The 21,050-nt window shown below is 42.5% G+C and overlaps 1 protein-coding gene across 2 annotated transcripts in view; it reads right to left on the bottom strand.

Annotated features, from left to right (window-relative positions):
• SLC15A2 (solute carrier family 15 member 2) overlaps positions 1–21,050 on the bottom strand; it is a 59,056-nt gene that overhangs the window by 24,893 nt on the left and 13,113 nt on the right. The window contains exons 2-12 of one of the 2 annotated variants that reach the window (XM_041408471.1): positions 20,576–20,622; positions 17,087–17,174; positions 16,331–16,472; positions 14,387–14,479; positions 13,176–13,275; positions 8,066–8,156; positions 5,941–6,018; positions 3,261–3,343; positions 2,174–2,260; positions 1,769–1,858; positions 1,388–1,432 (exon numbers count right to left, since the gene is read on the bottom strand). In XM_041408471.1, the coding sequence (XP_041264405.1) occupies positions 1,388–1,432; positions 1,769–1,858; positions 2,174–2,260; positions 3,261–3,343; positions 5,941–6,018; positions 8,066–8,156; positions 13,176–13,275; positions 14,387–14,479; positions 16,331–16,472; positions 17,087–17,174; positions 20,576–20,622 (944 nt within the window). Of the gene's footprint in view, positions 1–1,387; positions 1,433–1,768; positions 1,859–2,173; positions 2,261–3,260; positions 3,344–5,940; positions 6,019–8,065; positions 8,157–13,175; positions 13,276–14,386; positions 14,480–16,330; positions 16,473–17,086; positions 17,175–20,575; positions 20,708–21,050 lie in introns of those variants that run through there. The other variant, XM_041408461.1, reaches the window with a different exon arrangement.

The raw sequence follows: 21,050 nt of genomic DNA, 5'->3' as shown, positions 1-21,050 counted from the left end.
TTCAGCAAGTGGGGGGGGGTTCTCCTCTGTCTGTCAGTCCTGTCCTGAGCTGAGTCTAGACTGGCTGCCTGTCTCTGCCCACAGCTGCCTCCTGGGAGAGTGGAAAAATACCAGGTAAATACCCCCTCCTGCTACTTTGCACACAGTATAGAAATTTGCCATTAGGAAATGAGCCTGCAAACTTCATCTGATGCTAAATCATTCCCTGTTTGACTCCAGACTTCCCAGCTGAGCCCTTGTCCTCTGAACAGAAAGTCACAGAGTATTACAAACATGAACTCCAACAAGCCTAAGGGTGGGATCACTCCGATGCTGCAGTTTATTTTCACCTGCTTGAGGTGGGGCAGCTCATAAGGGCAGAGCAGAGGAGACTGAAACAAAAGCCAAGGAGCTATCCAAGTTGGTGTGACAAAAAAAAAAAAAAAGTCTTGAATCTATCTTTGTTCACCTGAGAGATGCCAGTAGTGACACCTGGTGATACTTAGCTCTCCTCCTAATGGATCACTAAGTGCATGTGAGCGAAAACACCAGAAAACAAATGTTTTAGATATACATCACATAGACTGCATGGACTTTGTTCCGTCTTTCTGAGGTGGATAAATATTACCCAAGGTGTAGTCTTTTTCATGCCTCATTTGAACTAATTAAGCCTAATGAGTATCACATATTGAGAGCCCAATTTTTTACAGGAGTGACATAGAAGGTCTAAAATTTGTGGCCTTAAGACAATTTTAGACTGGAAAATGGAATCCTACAATCCTAGATTTTGATGTGAGCATCTGCAGGCAAGATCTAGATGACCTGTTAAAACATATATGTCTGAAAAACAGCTCAGTGCAGAGACTCCTTCGGGCAGATAGCTGATCTACATTTATCTGCTACTGTAGCCTGCACCATTTGCCATTCACACCTTTGAAGAACTTTACAAAAACTAGCTAATTAATCCCTATTGCATCTTTAACCTATACACAAGATTCCTGCTGGTTTTGAGAGGCTTCATTAATGTATCACCAAGTGATCCAGTGCAGAATGTACAACAGCTCTAGTCACACCTTAAAAGGGCTCTGAGTGAGTTGTCTGGCTTCCATAGGGGCAGCAAGCTGAAAATCCGACCTGCTCTAGGTCTCAGAGCCACTGGCTGCCAGCAGGTCAGCACCCCTGACCTTGCAGGCTGCTGATGGCTCCCCAGCCCTCACGTCTAGCTGAGATGAGCTGTGATGAACTGAACATGGCTGCATGAACAGAGCCTCTGGCTTCTAATCACCAAAAGTGAGACTCACCCAGATTCACCAAGCAGACGCTCTTAGTACTGCAAGACTCCGGTTAATAAGCAAGAGCAGGGATGTTACTACTAGTCTTACCAGCCCTGATGACATTAAGTACTTACAAAATCAGCATTCATTTTTGTGGCTTGCAAAGTCCACCTGGATCCCTAAAGAGAAAACAGACAGCAGTGAAGCCTTCAAAATGTTCTATGGGGCTAGTAAACATGAGGACAGAGAAGATGACAGCAATGGAGGGCTTATTTCCCATCTATTCCTTCCCTTCCCTGCAACACTTGTCATTAGGCAGGGCACATTCTCCCCTGATTCTCCTGTGCCAGACTCCTGGCAGGACTCTGAGGGGCTGACCAGCAGTGATGGTAGAAGGCCCTGGACACTTGGTAGGAGTGTGGCCCACTGTGTCCCCAGGATGCTTTCACATTACCCCAAAAGGACAGAGGTGCCAGCCAAGGCTGGCAGGCAGAGCTGTACCCACAGTACTGTACCTGCTGATCAAACAGGGCCCAGAACATTGGCAGTGGTATGAAGAGGAAAAGAACACGAGTCACCATTTTAACCTCCGCGATCAGCTGTTTCTAAAAGGGAACAAGCAAAAAGGTAAGGTAGGGGTGTAAAGCCAAGAGGTGATTCAAGCCACAAAGCATAACTCCTATTTCTTTCTGCATGGCAGTTCTTCATTGCACTTCCTTGTGACTCTGGATATGTTTGCATTTCTACATTTCAGTGCAGCACCTAAACTGTCCATTAAGGGTCAGGAGAGTACAGATGTGGGAAGGGACAGGAAAATGCATGTAAGGAATGGTGTGGCCAGACCAGTCTTACTGTCTCCCCTGTCTGTCTGCCAGACTCCCCCTTCCCACTCCAAACCTACCAAGCAGAGCATCACTTACTGAGTATTTTTCTGAAGCCCAGTCCAGCCAGTGATCTCTCTTTGGAATCTCACGGGAGCGGTTTTTCAGCCGGTTTTTAATAGCAAACTAGAGAGAAAAACGGGCAAGTAACTCACTCATGCTGTACCTGCCCTTGTCACATTCCCAACTCAAGGCTACTTTCCCCATCTCCAAATGTAAGTAGTGCCAGAACATTGAGGGGCGTGGGTTGCTGGATACCTCTAAAATCTCAGATTGGAGGCTTTATGATTGTCCGCAGGGAAGTTTCTATGACACAGGTTGATTAAAGGTATGATGGGGGAATGAATCATAGAATCACTGAATCTTAGAATAGCCTGAGCTGGAAGGGACCCACAAAGGTCATTGAAGTCCAGCTCCTGGCCTGTTTATGCTGTGTGCTCCAGTCACTGAACACACTGAGCCACACTGGCAAAAAAAAGTGGTTGACTTCACTTAGAAATCCTGTCTTTAAGATCCCGCCTGTTTCCCCAAGGTAAATTTGGCACTAGAATTGACCTAGATAAAGAGAAAACATCTGCTGTTAGCAACAGCTTCCTGAAATAGAAACATCATTATCCACCTAATAATAAGAGAGTATTTTTCACATACTGTATTCAGCTCACACACCATGAAAAACAATTTATAAGGCTCTAATGCAACTTCAGCAAGTGTCTCTTGCATTTACATGAACATGCTGAATGTCCATAATGTGAATGTGTGCTATTACTGTCTGCTGAACTGATAAAGTTCAGAAAAATTATTCAACTGAAAAAAAAATGGAGTCATATATCTGATATTCTCCGAGTTTCTGAATTTTCCTTTCAGTTTAGTTTCCACCAGCATCTGCCACATGTGGTTCTACTACGTGGACATCAACTGAACAGTTCATGGAGCTAATGGTAAACAATTGAAATGCTGAAGAAATAAACTAGGACCTAAATGTGTTTCAAATTCCTTACAGCTCATCAGCAAGACATCCCAAAGCAGCATTGAGAAGAACTCCAAAAGTCACCTCCCCTTTCCCTTTGCACCTTTTTGGACTGCAATCGCTGACTCACACATGAAAAAAAAAATTACACACACTTACACCGATGCATTTGCACACTTCCAGCAAGACATTTCCTTGTGGTGGTGTTTTTCTGTATAGTCCACTTCCAGCAATGAACACAACTGAAAAAAATATTGTTATCCAAATGGGGATTCACATGGCTGAAACTCAATCTTGCACTGGCTTCTGGGAAGGATCCCCCACCCCTGTATTCAACAGAAATGCTCTGCCCTTGGGGCACACAGGATTGCCCTTCTAACTAAACAAATATAAAGGAGTTCTTTAATGCCTGCAGATGGAAGAAAATGCAACATCCTACAAGAGGCAGTGTGATCCCTAGAAAGTCACCACTGTCCTAATATCTGCTCTGGCACCTCCACATCTGATTCACTCTGGGAACCAAAACTTTGAAAATTCAGTTTGTCTATGTTTTTTGTAGACTAAACTTATAGTACAATCCACATTGAACTGCTGCACCTGATGTTGGAAATCAACCCTCACCCATGGGAAACCTGTGAGGATTAATCCAGATACAACACAGGCTCTGTGCACTTGCATCTCACACACATTTCAGTGGAAACTGCCCAAAGATCCCTGCCTCACACAGAGATGTTAACAGAAATTACCTCAATTTATGGTTTACACAAAGGGATATACAATTTAAGATACTGTTTTATCTTGGTTTTCTCCCCCAAAGCACAAAGAATGAGACTTCAAAATCCTGTCAGAGATGGAGTTACCTGATTATGTATCATTTATCCTGCTCTATGAGAGTCTTTGAGGACACTGGAATTCCAAAGAGATTAGTAGGGAGAAGCACCTTAAAACTAAGCATGAAATCCATATAATAAACTAACCTGAACTTTTAAAACTAACCCAGTTGTCTGGGTCAGTCCACAGGCAGTGCAGAATAGCAGGTACTTCCATCCTAACACAGGAGGCCTGAGACACTGCAGGGAACTCACCTTTGCTTTCATCTAACTATGAAGACCTTTAGCGTCCAGGTTTGACTCGCAGAACTTGAGAGACCTCTGAAGTCAGTTTAGGTGAGTAGCCTAATCCTTTGCATTTGTGCAAATTCACCCAGAGAGGGTAGCTATACTACCTATTTTTTAGCATCTCCCTGTGAAAATGTGTTGGTGCTTTTAAAAACGTTATCCATTAGGTTTGCTGAAACATGTTTTGATGATACCATTGACTCCTCTGGGAACTGAAGTTCCTGCATTAGGTTTAGAATTTGGAATTAAATGGTATCAATCTACCCCATCCTTCAGAAACAGTAGCAGCCCAGAAAATCTCACTCCAAATCTGCCTCTAAATCTATCCTTGCTTTCCATCAACACAGGGAGAGGGCCAGTCAGGGCCAAAAGGGTATTTTCTCCAGTTCTGCATGCTACTTACATAGTCAAATATATCACTTCCCACAGCATTTTAGCATGTTACAAAAGAACAGAGAGCTGCTTTGCCAGGCAAGATGTGGAATCTGGCAGCAGGACACTAGCTAAAAACACATTTCCACCGATGCCCTCATGAAACTGCAATATTTACACGTTCATTTTCCCCTGGGCAACTACTGCTCTATTAGAAACATTCATCACAGCATGGTGCACACAGGGTGGCCCTAAACTGATAGGAACAGGCCACAGGGGAAAACAAAACCCTCTCAGGCCCGTGACCATGCACTTTTTTGAAATAATTGCTGCAACCTTAGCTGTGGCCTGATGACATTTCTTCAGTCTCCTGATTCTTCTCCCTGATGGAAATTTGAGTGGAGACAGCAGCATTCACATTCTCTGGGGGACTTTTCAAAATCCCAGATGCTGCAGTGAAATCACACAACTGCTTGGTCTCTCAGTGAAGGTAACAAGCTGAATGAGATGTCACCCCATGCTGTGTCAAAAGCTCACACATGCAGTATAATAAAGAACTTCTCAGCAGCTTGCAGCTGTGAAACTAAAGCTGATGGGATGTCCTCTGTACTGGCTACCAAGGAGTAACAGTAAAAATGGAGAGATTGTTGAATGTTTCATAAAGGTTGAAGAAGAAATCTTGACAAGTACATTAATGGGGCTAAGATGCAAGCATTAAGAAGCACAGAGGCTGTGGCTGTCTCCTGACACTTGGATAATAAGGATTTTTTATTGCAACATAATAATAAGCTGTCACTGCAATTGTGGGAATTACTTCAGCCAAGCAAAGTAAGACAGCTCAGAACAAACTAACATCTCATCCAGCTCCTTCTGCAGCACACAGATTCAACAGCAGAAGTCTGAGCCATTGAAGATGGCCCTGAGCTGCAGGAAGCCCATGGAAATGTTGGAAGTGCCATGTTAAGCTTTTCTTCTATAAGCTGGGGATCTCTAAGGACTGCTCAGATTGCAGTTCAAAGGTCATGCCTGCACATAGGCAAAGCTGCAAGCCATCAGGAGAATAATTTTGGTGCCTTCCTTTGCATTAGAGCAAAGCAATTATAGTGTGAAGCATCCAGGAGACCACCCCCTTAACAATATCACATTAAAGATTGTAGTAAAACCATACTCAGCCCACCATCAATCAACTGCTGATATTTATTGCTGTTCTGAACTGGGGAATTGTTAGGTGACCTTGAACCCGTTCATCTCCCATCACAGTATCCATCCAGACTTAGTGAATTTGTGCATTTTCTCATCTATCCATGGACTCAAAACTGGTAACTCCTATTACCACTATTTCCACTCACCAAGTGCCAACACCATCAGTGCTGCTGGGACACCAAAAGCCAGTGCATAACAATCCTCTCCAAAACATTTCACATCCCCTAAAAAAGAAGTCAGAAATAAAAGCAGCTCATTACATCTAGACTTATGTTACTGGGGCTTTTGATTTGATTCCCTAAATCAGTCACTTCCCCTGGTTTTAAATCTTCTTTGCTAGTGCTTGACACTGTGAATTGAATCTCCTTGAAACACTTGTCCTCCCTTGATGAAGACAATTTGGAAGCAGGGTTAGTGTCTGCCAGCAAAAGCAGCTGATAATGGGATATTGACGCAAACAGTAGAAGGGAGGGGGCAGACAAATAGGTATAAAGAAGTACTAGGAACTGTAATTGGGGGAAAAAAGCACAACATTTAAAATAACCTGAAGCCATTCTGTATTTGACTAGATCTAAATAACCAGTACTGTGCTGCATCAGTCTTGAGTGAAAAACCTGAATCTGTTTTCATAGCGACCTACAGTGGACAAAGTGAAATCCAATGCCTGCACTGTGTAAGTGGGAGCCCAGGATAAGCCCTCGAACTCCAGCTCCCTTTCCCACCACCACCAATCTCACTAGGGGCAGCCTTCTTCAAATGTCAGGTCTTGCAGCAACCCATTAGGAAACCAGATGTGTTACAACATGGGTTGCATCAATCTGAGCTCTGGGTCACTGAAACCTGCACCTCTTGGTCCAGGTCAGTTCTTGCACCGTGCTCTGGCTGCAAACAGCAACCAGCAGTGGGCTGTGTGTTTGAATGCCAGGGGCTAACATCACTGCATTCTTATATGGACAATGACAGAATGGCTAAGTAAGCCAACAGAGTTAACAGGAGACCAATCCATGAAGCCCTCAGCTGCTCCTGTTTGTTGTAGCTGGAAAATCACAGCTGCACAGCTGTGTGCATGCATAGCATTTATTTACTTATTTTCAGAAAATTAGCTAAAATCCTACAAAGCTGAGAGCATGGGCTCTCTGGGCACACTGAACTTTTAACATGCTAAATGAGTTGGACTTCTCTGCCTAAAAGTATATATTTTGTACTTATACCAAATGTCTACAAATTGCATTTCCTGCTCTTCCAAGGAAAGATTTCATACTTAGCAAGAATATTACTCTTTCCCCAACCTCTCCAGTTCCATGTTGCAACTAGTTTATACTGGCACATGTTTTGATGCTTGAAGGGACTGAATTTTCATCTGCCCATTGACAACTTTAAGCAAAAGCCCTTCCCAACTGAATGCTGACCTGAAGACACCAGAGAATGAACGAGTAAGAGATACAGCATTTGTCTCTGTCCCTGTGCATGGTGTAATCATGAGACAAGAGCCTGTTAAAATGACACTCCAAACAAACAGAGCCTTCTGGAAGCCATGGAATGGAATTTAAAAAAAGGCAAATAAATGTGAAGACTACCTTGTCCCTGTCCCCATCACCTATGGCCTGCTGCTCTGACTCTGTGCCCATATTTAGAGTGTGCCAATCCCTTTGGCTTCAAAACGCTGCAATACAATGAAGTAAGTGCAGCAAGGCTCAGGAACTAAAAAGGGTTTTGCAAGCAGGCTGGAATATAAAGTAGGTCTTAAATGGGGCATAGGCCTGGGCTTTGTCTTCAAGGCTAGTTGCTCAGGGCAGCAAACTTGCAAGCAGATCCACGCAGACAAGCCTCAGTGCCAGGACAGAGCCCTCCAGAAGTCAGCAGCACCCCATGGGAGGGAGAAGGTAGGACTTTAAAACCAGCCCTGCTAAGTTTTTCAGCCATAATACTACACAGGAGAGCTCATTTCCCATCCACAGTTTACCTGAAGTCAAGTCCTTCACTGGCAGTGGAGAATAGATGACCATATAGGTCCTTCCACCTTCCATATTTTAATTCTGTAGTTCGGACTGGCTTTGAAATACAACCAGGAATATAATTTCTGTGAATTGTCTGCCTGTATCATAAAATGTTATGCTGCTACAGCAGGACTAACAAGGTGTACATGCAATACACTGACCACTCCACAGATAATATAATTTCTGCCATTCTGTTGTCATAAGAGTCTAACTATGCACAGTAGAGTAGTTAGAGGGCAGCTAATTTATTGTTTTATTCTAAAGCCACACTGACCTCTTAATACAGGAGTTACAAACGTGGAGATCAAACTTCCAGCATTAATGGATAAATAGAAGATGGAAAAAAACTTGCTTCTCTCTGAGGTCTAAAACAAGAGAGACAATGTCAATGTCATGGCTAATACACAGCATTGGGCTTGCAAATTGAACACTATCAATTCTCTCGTTAGGAAGGCTGGGTAAATATTGACACAAAGATCATAAAATGTTAAGCAAACAAGCTCGTGTTCAGGTGATGGTAAATGCTCACACAAATCAGCTCACGTTACTCGAGAAGTGCTTTGGGGCTTTTTGGCATTTCAGAGGAAAAGCTGCAGCTTTGACAGTGTTGTGAGACTGGAAGGAGGGGAAAGCATTTACTTATTCAGAACAAGTAGCATGATTCAGATCCTTTGTCACCTAATTCAATCCAATTTGGCATGGTTTGACAAGCTCATAATTTCTTTCCATGTCTGAGCTTTTTTTTCTCCCCTCCTCTCCTGTGTGGAAATAGAAAAAGAAACCTGTATATTTTAAGGAACTGGTAATCACAGCATAGATGAAAAAGTGCCAGCAATTGAGAAGTATCCATCACAGAGGAGAGCATCAAGGTGAGCCCAATAAACCTCAAACTAATAGGGTAAATTAAATCTAGGGGAGCAAATTAAAAAGCCTGATGGAGGGATGAACTCTAAGAGAAAGAGTTTTGAATTTAACCTAAGCTGTAACATATTGTAGTTTATAGAATCAAAGGATTCCTGCTGATCTTCTTTCTTTCTGCATATTTCATAATTTGGAAGGAATCAAGAATTTGATGCAGAGTTTGGTCCATTGTGCAGGAGTAATGTGTGTGTTTGCAGTCTCTCCTTGCTTGTGGGAGGGACATACATGCACAGTCACACGTGTGCTGTATACAGTGTTAACCTCCTCCCTGTGCCTGGGTGGGCCAGCAGAGAGGGGAAACAAAAGCAGGCTACCTGACCCACCCCGTGCTCATGTGTATCAGCAGCTCTGGGACACCTGAGCTGATAAACGCAGAGGGGGAAATTGCATCAGACATTGCAGGGTGCCCGACAGAGAGCTTCTTAGGACACCTTGAGCCTCATCTCTACGACCTGAGCATCATTTGAATGCAAAGCTTTAACTTAGCTGAGTGCTAGAAAACTCCTCAGGGAATGTTGTTCTGTCTCCTTTTCTTCTAACGTGTCCTGCTTCTGTCTGCTCCCTGAGGCAACAATATTCACTAGGCTAGAAAACTGGAGAAAGCGTGAAGAATTGCAGGCAGCTAAAAGAGGACAGCTGTAAAGTAATGAATCCTGAGCTCCAAAAATGTAGCAAAACTTCCTGTAACTAATGGTGCAGCCAACAGGAAATATTGCTTCTTCGTATGGCAAGAAGCCTCTTATCACAGGGGATTACTGCAGGGAAGAGGAGGAGGTGGGAGAGTATGAGAGGGCTTCTCTTTACATCCCCTTGTGAAGTGGGTACTGAGAAGGTCAGGGTGAGAGCCCCATCACCTCCCACTGCCACCCACCAAGGAGTCTGGGGGTCTCCTTACTTGGATTAGGGGCTTTCTGCCGTGACCCAGCACAGTTAGGAAGACCCCATCAACTGAGCTTTTGGATTCTGCACAATTTTATTTCCTAGTGTTCAAGGCTGACCCATACATTCCTCTTAAATTATGTATCCTAGGCTAAAGGATTTGAAAGCCTTATAAAAATCATCTCAATGGCATGTTCTCATGGTTAATAGAAAATAGCAGTAGGTCTTACTACCTGTTATATTCCTTTCCTTGCTGGTGGTTTTGATAACCCAGAACTTACTACTGTTAAACTAGTAAAATTATATTTTCTTTTCCATTCTACCTTTGTGACTAGTTATTTGTCATCATAGAGAAAACTAGAGAAATGAGCAGCTTCAGCAATCTTCCCCACTCCTGGATAGCCCTCCTTGTCGAGGTGATGCAGTAGAACCCTCCTCTTCTAGCCAAATTGTCATGGCATGTCTCTAACCCTTCATATCTGAGGAAATCAGAATTTCTGAGAGCTGTGATAAACTCAAGCATGCAGCTCTTGACATGATAAAGTCTAGAGCAACAATTACCAAAAAGAACGTGGTAGTAAGAGAAGAGGATGGTGATGCATAAAGAATTTGGAGCATCTTATTTCACACATTTTCAGATTTTAGTGATGGAAATAAAAAATGGTCACAGAAAAGCTAAAATATTTACAAAAATAATGACTTAGAAGCTTGTAAATTATACTGATTGGAATAAAGAATTTCCTCCCTGTTGTCTTAATCTTTAGAGCAGACATACATTAACAACATGATTTGGATTAGCTAATTTGAGAAAAGGTACTGTACTTGATAATCCTGATCTCCTTGGCAACCAGAAAATAAAGAAACAAAGGAAAGCTACTTAGCACCTTAAACACCATACTGCACTGTTTGAAAGCAGCTTTGGTCCCTAACTAATATGTTCAGCAGCTTCATATTCATGTAACATATTGCAAATATAAGTTTGTTCAGGCATTTTTAACTTGGGCTTCTAATCCCATAGACAAAGGCATTTGGAAATCTCCTGCAGATAAATCTGTTTTCCCTATCTGACCTCCCACCAAATCAGTCCCCATCACTGTCTTTAGTAGTACTGTTCTCAAAGTGGCAGATCCAAGACTATTATGCTCCTGAAGTACTTAAAAGAGAATCAGATTGATGTTGTGCATTTACCTCAAAACATAAACTTGTTTTTAGGAATAGCAGGGGTAATTTAGTTATTTATACACAGAACTACTTCATCCCAAGTTTTCAGACAAAACAAATAAGCCTGTGCACTTAAGGACTCAGATGAAGTTTATTGGTGTCCTGAAAATTAAGGGGGAATCAAATGCTTCATTTCATAGTGAGTTTTTAAAACTTATTTCAGCCTACCTGGAGTGGAAGAAAATAAAACATAAGACTACTCAAACACCACTCCAGAGGAAAGAAATATTCTGTTTGGCCTCAAACCTTTTATTCCTTACAAAATCAAAACTTCTCATTCCAATTCTGATGACTTAAACTTCCTATCACATAGCATAAAACATTTGTTTCCTCTGAAAGTCCAAGTCATTTCAAAATGGTAAAATAGAAAACTTTCTATTTTGAAAAGAACGTTTGAAAAACAGCAAATTGAGCAGAACACATTGTTCTTATCAGAATGCTTTTTACAGTTTTCTTTCTCTAAATTAGTTTTTCTTGAAGGTAGCACACAGGTGAGTGTTTGAGCCTTTGTATTTGATAAATTTGTTGGAGAGATGTAGTCTAAATGCTGGAGAATGGATACAGGCCCACACAACCACAGGCAGTTCAGGTTTTCTCTCTGTCATGCAGCTGTAGTTGTAAAGTTGGAATAATAATATGTATGTGCCTGAGAGGGGTGCTGAGATTCATTAGCTGAAGTCTATAAAACACTCTGAAGATAAGTGTTACATATTATCATACTGTAATTAGGTGGTAATTGAAAGATGCTGGATAAACACTATTAATCATTAATATTCATCAAAGTAGCACTTGTATAAATGCTGCTGTTGGACCTCTTAGAATTCTTTTGGGACAAGTCTTGGTGCAGCAAGCCAGGATGCCTGTGTACTGGGATGCATGCAGCTATCCCAAAGCACGTGTGCTGTGCTGCCAGCCTGCTTTAGGTCAGAGTAGTGCCAGCTGGGGAGGCTGGTGACCACCAGAGCATTGCTGATTCCCTTTCTGCCACATCCCCTAAAGCACCATGTGCAACTAACAGCACGCAGACGTGCCTGCAGGAGGATCTGCTTTGGACAAGTGACCACAGAGCATCCCATGTTTTGTTACTTCTTAGTAATCATAAGCTTCATCACTTCAGCATCACTCAGTTCATGTGCAAAAAGCACAACTCTTCCCAAAATGTTTTATTTAATCTATATTATTTCATTACATGTTGACTTCATACTGGGGTATTGCAAAAGACAAGGAGAAAACTGCTCTACTGGGCTCCTTGTCCAAGGGGCCACCTCTTATCCAAATTTACCAGTGCTTTTCCTGACACACTATTAGTCTAATGTCCTTCTTCAATGCCTCCATTGATGGGAATTTCCATCTCCCAAAGGCCCTAGTATTTCCCAGTATTTCTCTAGATCTATTTCTAGAAAAAATTTTCACACTCTCAGTCCTAAATAATCCTCCTTGAGTTTAAGCCTACTCACCACAGACCCCAACACTTATTTTCTTTTTTGTAGCAGCAGCCTTCTACATATTTGAGGACTTATGCCCTGCACACAATTTGGTGATTTGAATACTTTTCATTGAGAAAATAGAAATTTATATTTGTGGGTTAGGTCAACATAAATCTATTTAACTTCAAGTCAATTGAAAAATTTAGCATTTTGCCTGAGGATTAGCACTTCCTGACCTGCTTTGCTTCCTTAAGCACTACCTTATCCCTGGTTTAGCCCTGTTCTGAATAATGGGAGTTTGAGATTAGTGCAGATGAGGGGCTAAGCACTCATGACAGAGAATGAGGACACAAAGCACCTGGACTACAATTCTCAGGATACACAGCACAAACACAGCTAAACAGAAACATTTTCTCCACTCTTCAGAACTTTCCATTCTGGAATATTCCAAACCCATTCTGGTATTACTTGCAAAAGACTAGCATTTCCTACAGGTTTTTTTGAACAACATCTGAGACACAGACTGATTTGAGGAAAAAATCCCACAGAAGCATAGACTGGTGATAGTCTTTTCTTTCATTTGCCATATTCTACTGCAGTGCATTATAATCACCCCTGTTAAGCTGATCCATGATATATACAGTTCCGTGATATGCAAGACAGAATTTTTCAACTACTCTGATGTCCAATTAACATTTAGATGATTTGATGCAATTATGACCTATCCTTTCCAGTACCAATCCTGTTCTGCTGACATTTTGCCTTCCTGAAGCATCTAGATTCTCTCAAGTCTTATGCAAACCATCCTACCTCGTGTCTTACTATGTCTTTTCCAGCAAAGTGGCCCTTATTCTAGCACAACAGGATTTTCATCACATAAACATCCTCACAAAGTAAGCAGACACTGCAGACTTTAGGAAAGAAAAGAGGTCTTACATGTTCCTCTTCAAACTGGTCCCCACCAAATGCAGAGACACAGGGCTTGATACCTCCCGTTCCAAGGGCGATCAAAAACAGACCAACCATAGACAGGACCCTTCATGCAAGAACAAAAATATCACCATTGCAAAACCTTTCCAGAGCTTATGAGAGTATTTTAGTGTCACCCAACCATGATTCCTCTGATAATGTTGTCTTTTGCACATGGATAATGAGTTAGATAAACAAACAAATTAAATATCATAATAATTTGAAAAACAAATTAATCCTAATAATTTGAAAAACAAATTAATTATCCTAATTTCTGCATTCCATACCAGTCAATTAACCAAACTGGTTTTGTCAGTTTCTTGTTATTCTGAGGTCCAGTGGACATATGGAAGATCAAAAATCTGTGGAATTATTTTTACTTATATGACAACAAAAGCTGTCAGAGATCAATTGAGAAGAAGAAAAAAAAAGAAAAAGGGGAGTACTTTTTGTAGCCTGGGTAAGAGCAGACAAACTGTTTGAATTAGGCTCATTCTTGTTTGCTTTCTATTTCCCAGTGATTTTCAAAATGCCATTGTTGGCCTGACAGATTATGTCCCTAGGGAACAAGAGTATCAGGACTGACCAGGTCTGGGACAAAAGAAAATTGTTCTGTAAACAACATGTGCTCCTGCCTGCGTGTGCATATTTTTTGAGCCATGACTACACAGACAAAACTGGTTTGGTGGTTTCAGAGACACTACTCTGACAAGCCTATCAGTTCAGAATCTAGAGGGTTGTATCCTGTGGAAGAGACAGACCCTTCTCCTGTCATCAGAAAATGTATTTCAGTTTTGTGTTCCCATGCACATAGGGGAACCTTGCTGAGCTGGGCAGCTGTGCTGATGAAACGAGCAGGCTCCAGCAAGGAGCCTGGTGCAGGCAGCTAGATACAGGAGACCAAAGCAGTGGCATGGTAGAGCACAGAGGGGTGATCCTCAATGCCTGTGCCAAAGGGGTTAGAGTCTGTGTGGTGATTTCTAACTCCATCTGGCATGTTCACTTACTAGATCCACCCTTCTGCTCTTACTCAGACATTCCTAACCCTTCCCTGATGAAAGTAATCCATGCACAGCCCTCAAAATGCTGGTCTGATGGAGATAAAACAAATTACAGACTTGGGTAAACTAACTACCATCACAGCCTGCTACAGCACTGTGGCTTCAAGGGCTACTTACACATGAACTGCCTGGTTGCCCAGGGATGGAATGGCACCGACTGACTTTATCAGATGGCCAACAACATACACAATGGAGAGGTAGATGATCGTCCTGTGAGGAAAGCAAACAGCAGTGACTGAAGGTGCTGGGTGAAGTACAAGCTGAAAACAGAGGGTGCCCATGGGCCCTGATATGGCAGCTCTACTTGGCTGGCACACAAGGAACTGGTTTGTTTTACCAGTGGTACAGTGGGCAGCAGTAATTCCTTTGTTTCAACACTGAGTGTACTAGAAGGAATAGATATGCAAATAGGTTCAGATTAAGAAGGGATAGCCCCTGCTTTATTTTTAGACATTATTGAGCAGAATAAATGAAAAGTGTTCCAGTCTTGTCACGCATGGAAGACTGCAAAGAGAAGAGCACTGTTCAGGCCCAACTCAGTTTCCAGATTACTAATAAATGGCATTTTGTAGGATGTGCATAAGTGAATCCCTTGACTGGAAGGGATGTCGAGAGACTGTTGCCCACATTCAATCCACCTAACCCACCTAACAAACCAGAATTAGGAGAGTGGTTTCCTCACTCTAAGTCTGTTTTGGGTCCCAAGTATCTCTGAATAAGACTGAGCTCATCTATCTGCCTCCTATGCATTGGTGAGGGAGAAGAAGAAATACGAGCAGGATGATCATACTCTTGAGTGTATTCTATCCCTTCACCACTCTCTAGATTAAGAGAAATCTATGTATTCTTGTGCTGAAGACACATACAGAATGAATCAAAGGACTTGTAAAAACAGAAACACTAGAAGAAGTCCTATGAGCTTTGAGCATGGAAGAGGTCCCTGATGCATTCAAACCCTGGCTGCAACAGCTAATTTAGCACCACATCAGATCATTGATAAAAACCCCTCTAATCTGTTATATTGGCCAAGGTCCAGCTACTACAGTAAAAGCCACTTCCCATTAAATTATAGGGATTACTCCAAGGAAAGCGTCTTGACTAACATAGGAGCATCTGTATAAGGATTCACCTTCTCACAACATCGCGCTGCAAGATAAACATCCTCAAAACGAATGAACATTGCTATGGGACCTTAAATAATAAATTTAATAAAGCCCCACTGTTTTTTTCTTTTGCATTCAAATGGACAAGAAAATGACTAAAACTGAGCACAGAAAAAAAAGGACACTGACAGCTCCTTAAGAACTTTCTTCTGGATAGGCATATGGCAGCTGTTTATTTCCTATAGAGACACTTCTGCCAGATAGGCTTAGTCTTAGAGAGAAAAGTTCAGCTGCACATCATCCCCCTGACAGCCAAGACTTCTCAGACAATGAAAAAAAACAGTGCCAAGCAAAGAAAGTCCTATATCCAGCTGCTCATCACCACTCTGGGGCAGCTTATCATCAGAAGGGAAGACTGCCTAAGAACTCTTACTCAGGAAGAGTCTACCTGGTTATGTGCTGATGGAGATTATTGGAGAGAACACAGGTCTCTCAGGCATAAAAATGGGTGTGCTGCTACATTACCTATGCTGTGAGAAGCGTAAGTAAGCACATTACAGTTAGTGACATTTCATCTGAATCTGAGGTCTACATGATGACATTGCTTCCTCACTATCTTTGAATCCTTCTCAGAAGCAAACCTTAGCAAACTGAAGGTTAATTGCCCTACGCCTCAGCTTCCTGAAGTCAGGTAGGGAAGGACAGTGGAGGAAAAGGGTTATTGTAACATTTAATTTGTCCCAATTTCAATTGCCTATTGGCCTTTGAGTGTTAGACAAGCACAGAACAACATGAGCAAACAGATCAGCTCTGTTAAAAGAGAGGAGCTGACCTTCACAAGTGTGTCTTTGCTGCAGTCTGAGCTAGCTCAAAACTGGGAGCACACACAGCACTGTCTTTGCACAGACTGCACGGTGTCGATGCATGCTGACTGAATTAGAGAGAGGTCTTCACTTACTTGTATTTGCCCAGCCACGAGTCTGCCATGATGGCTCCGATGACAGGTGTGAAATAACACAACGCAGAAAAGGCATGGTACACAGCAGTGGAGAGATTCTCATCCCAGTGGAAGAAGCTTAAGAAATAGAGTGTCAGAACAGCTAAAAGGAAAAAAAACAAACAAAAAAATCATATCAGAAAATTAATGTGTATATCTGCAGGTAAGCAGGATCATGGTGGCAAGAAAACTACTGATTTCTCTAGCAACTGAGCAGTGCTGTGGAAAGATTTGTGCTTCCAGACCTGTTCCTCATCATCTCTGAGACAGGAGAAGCTAAAATGAGATATATGAGTATCTGACATCCTTTGCTCATAAACATTTATGTTTAGCTGAAAAATGTATTTTCTAGCTTATCTTGCCCTAACCTGTAGTTCTGTTTATGCACTTTTTCTATTTGCAGATTAGGTGCCCGTAAGATTCAATTCCCAAGCACACTGATTGCACATCAACTATGAAAGACATCACACAGTAGAAAACCAGGTTTGATATAGAGAATTGTATAATAATTTAGACTGGAAGGTACATTTGGAGCCCTCTAGTCCCAACTTCTTCTCATCTTAGATACAGCAACAATATTAGGATACACTGTTCATATGTGCATTCCAAAATATCAATTAACTTTGAAAGACAGCTGATACTACACCCAGAATAGCTCAGAAACATCAATCCAGTTTGTGTAAAGGCCTCAGGACTGGAAAGTCACAGGCCACATACCTCGCATGCCATAGTAGGAGAAGCGCTCACAGAACTCGTTCACCACAATGAAGGCAATGCTCAGGGGGTAGTTGGAGCCACAGAGTTTCTGTGGGAGACAAACAAGAACATATCAACTGTCAAAGCAACATATTCCCACAGTGTCTGGGTGGTGGAGTCCAGTCCAAAAACCAAGTGCCCACAGCTGCTTGACTGGGCTGTGAGCTGGACTCAAAGGAGAGAGCGGACCCCACAGTACTCTTGCTTTGATTAAGGCTCCTCAGAGAATCAGCCTGGCTGACATGAGCCCAGTAAGGACTGCCACGGGGATTTGTGGGCAGTCAGCAGCCCACCATGCTTGTAGCTCCAGGAGTTCCACTGGAGTTCTACCAACTCTTGACTGCAATGCTAAAACGTCAGTGATAACAAAAAAACACCTTTGGATTCCTTTTCTTCTGCACTCCATATAAAGCCACCACCCTGCCCCAAAACTGCTTCCTCTTCTAATACCAGACCTTGCCTCAGAAACTGGGAGACCTCAGGGATCTGCTGTCTGATTCTGTGTGTAAAGTTGCTACCTCTCTCAATCTCTTCTCCTCACTTGTGCTGAGCTGTGCACCACTCACTGAATCAGAGCATCAGCTCTCTGTCTGACACTCCCTCAGGCATGGCATCCATTTCATATTTCAAGATTGCTGACTCAGCTATGGATCATTCAATTTATTAATCAGAACTTAAAAAAAGCCAGTGATGGGATTGTCAAACCTGTCTAAGTATGGCCAGTCTTTCTCTGAGCCTGACTTACTGCAGCTAACATCAGCACTTTCCAAGTGAAATACAAGGCATTAAACAGATGAGTCTTGGCACGACCCTGTGTGGGCCTCTGTCCCTCTTGCTACCCCACCGTGGGTAGAGCTAAGCAGCTTTCAGATTCCAGCTGCTTAGTGGCTCCACTGCCTCACAACAGGAAAGCAGGTTTGCACAGCACTGCCCAGCCTCTGCCAATTAGCAGGAGAGGGGCTGGCCATGGATTTGGTGAGGAATCTGGGGAGAGTGTGATATTAACAGATATACTATAGAACAGATATACTATATAATCTATACTTATAGATTAACAGCCTCTGCCAATTAGCAGGAGAGGGGCTGGCCATGGATTTGGTGAGGAATCTGGGGGGAGTGTGATATTAACAGATACAACTATACTTATAGATTAGAACAGTCATGGTATGGGCCAGTGAAGTGAGATGAACTCTTCACATGCACTTCTGTGCCTCATGTCAGAAATAACGAACTCCTGTATTTCTTCCCAGAGTCCCAAATGCAAATACAGTACCAAAATAGATGTGTTTATTCAGGTTTATTTTACCACCAAGAGACCTAAGCTTATTTGGATTCCCAAAGCAATGGCATCAAGCTCAGAAGAGTATAGCTTAATGACACTGTCTTCCTCGACATTACGAAAAAGCAACAAAACAGACAGAAAATCAAAACTCCACAACTCCTACCTCCCCCCTACTTTCCATTACTTAATCCTCTAAAGACAAATATTTTTGTCCAGTTTTATATATAATATATATGTATATATTTTGCTCACCAAAAGGCTGCCTTTTTATAAGAAACCCTTAACCTTGTTGCTTTACTAGAGTAAATACATGATTTAGAGTAAATAATAATTTTCATTTATGATTTACTCTGAAACCATTGTGCTCAGCAGTATGGCTTGTAAGAAAGAGTGGGCTCCCTTGGAAACTGCACTGGGGCCTCCTGCTTTAGACTAGCCTAAAAATGGTGGCATATATAAGCTGTAAATGCACAAACACACAACCATATGCACACACAGAATATTTTTCTCCAACAAGCTTTTCATAAAACAAGAAAATCCATAAGAGGCAGATTATGTTTCATGTTTTTCTGGGAGGCATTTTATGAAATTGGAAGTAAAATTGTACAACAGGGATTTTTTTTTCTCGCTTCTTCACAGACCTTACTGTACATACTCATGGCATTTAGTAACATTTGGTGGAGGTGCAGAGAGTGACTGTCCAAACCAGGTGGACAGGTGGCAGGAGCACTGCTGCCTGAACTCACCCCTCCACACCCAGTGCATAAGTCCCAGTGGATTTATTTGCACCGATTTAAGGTACAGTGACTCATTTCAGCTACTCCTTTTCTGGAATGGGCACCTCCTACAGACGAGCAAGGAGGGAAAGGAGAGCAGGGGGCAGTGACTTCCCAGCTACACCTTCCCAAGTGCCTGAGCCACAACCCTGAGTAAGTGCTTACAAACACAGAGCAACGACTTACAAGCAGGGGTACTTCCATCTGGCTTCTGTGTCATGAGATGGCATCAGCACGTGCAGAAACACTCATGTATTCTCTCCACTGTATCACTGACCTGCCTGTGGCCTGCCTGGACATCCAAAAGTGGGAAGCTTTCATCCATGTGGAGAGCCAGACGCAGTTTGCTCGCTTTCGCGGAGACGGACCGTGCTCAGCAGACAGCCCAGCAAAAGCAAAGAGGTTAAGCCTGGATTCATGAACACACAGATAGTCTGCAGTGCTTAGCTGCCACAGCAAGCCTGGGATCTGTGGGATTGTGGATCTCTTAAAGATACTGTGGAAGTTGATAGACTGTCTCTTTGGAAAATAGAAAGTTCATTTAAACTAACCACTACAGGAGACGTTTGTTTTCAGCTTTCCTTCTTGCTGACTAATGGCAAAACAGGATGAAGATTAATATTTCCCAGGAGCTCTGGATATCCAATAGTTAATGTCTGCACATTAATTAAACTTGAGTTAAATAGTTGGTTTGCTAATGACCTGACTGTGAGTTTTAAGACCAAGTATTACATTTTATCCTGCAAGTCAAAGCAGCTGCAATATAAGCCAAATTCTTCCTGAATCATATGCAGTGAACAGTTTTTAGGGGTCAAGCACTCAACAAGACTTAGCCTGAAAATCTGCACAAACATCAAAGCTGCAAGGCAGCAATACAGTCACCTGAATCAGGTTTTAAATCAGATGCAAAGATGTAAACCCAAGGCTCTGGCACTACATTTGGGTTCTGTAACACTCACTAGCGGCCTGTCCTCAATCCCTGTCCTTCCTTCTGCTTTTCATCATCTGGGTACCCTTCCCTGGTGGGTTTCATCAAACTAAACAGAGTTCAGCTCCCTCCCTCTTATGCACAACAGTGCATCCCATCCACTTCAGAGATCTAAGTTTTTTCCCACAAGGAAAGTAGTGTTCAGGGAAAAGGCAATAAATCCCTTACCCTTTTTCCCAAAAATTCAGACAGTTCATGTTTTCCCTTTAAGCTGCACTTTCTTAACTTAATCAGGTTAGTGGAGGGATTTTTGCCTTGAGTCGTTAAGGCTTATTTCAACCCTCTGCAAGAAAGGGTGTTTGTCTCTAGCCAGAGCACAACAGAGGAGAGAACAGAGAGATCTTGCAATGTTTAAAACAAGCTGAGCAGAAAGGAAAGCAAAGGAAACCAGCAGTAACACTTACCGGAGATTTTTTCTGAAGAGGGAAATCTCCTTTGGGGGGATCATCTCCTGCAGAAATAAAAGTGAACAAAGTTTCCTTGGATTCGTTTCTCTGAAAAGCGTTCATCTCCCCTCTCGCCTTGTCTCCCACCATGCTATGTGGCTGTGGTGAGTTGACTGGGAAGATTTCCAACCTCAGGCACGAAGTTTGATTCAGTTTGAGTTAACCCTAATTGAGCACATTTGTGCAGCCAGGGTAGAAAGGGGAGGGAGATGCTACCAGGAAAGACAGCTCCAGAGTTCAAGAGGAGTCAGGGAACACAGCCTAAATCAGTCACAGGTTGGGGCTGTCAGCACTTTGTGGCACAGACCTCCCTGTTGTTTGGCATGCCCCCAGCTATTTTACGTGCACCAGCCCAGCACGGTGCTGGATGCTGCACAGATGTGAGCTGAATAAAAATCCCAGGTCTCAGATACACCTACTGCCTGTGGATTTA

This window comes from Onychostruthus taczanowskii, unplaced genomic scaffold (assembly GCF_017590055.1).
Source record: "Onychostruthus taczanowskii isolate IOZ18803 unplaced genomic scaffold, ASM1759005v1 scaffold10, whole genome shotgun sequence".
Taxonomy (NCBI): Eukaryota; Metazoa; Chordata; class Aves; order Passeriformes; family Passeridae; genus Onychostruthus; species Onychostruthus taczanowskii.
Note: the sequence above shows the minus strand (reverse complement) of the source record. Positions and strands in the feature narration are given on the sequence as shown.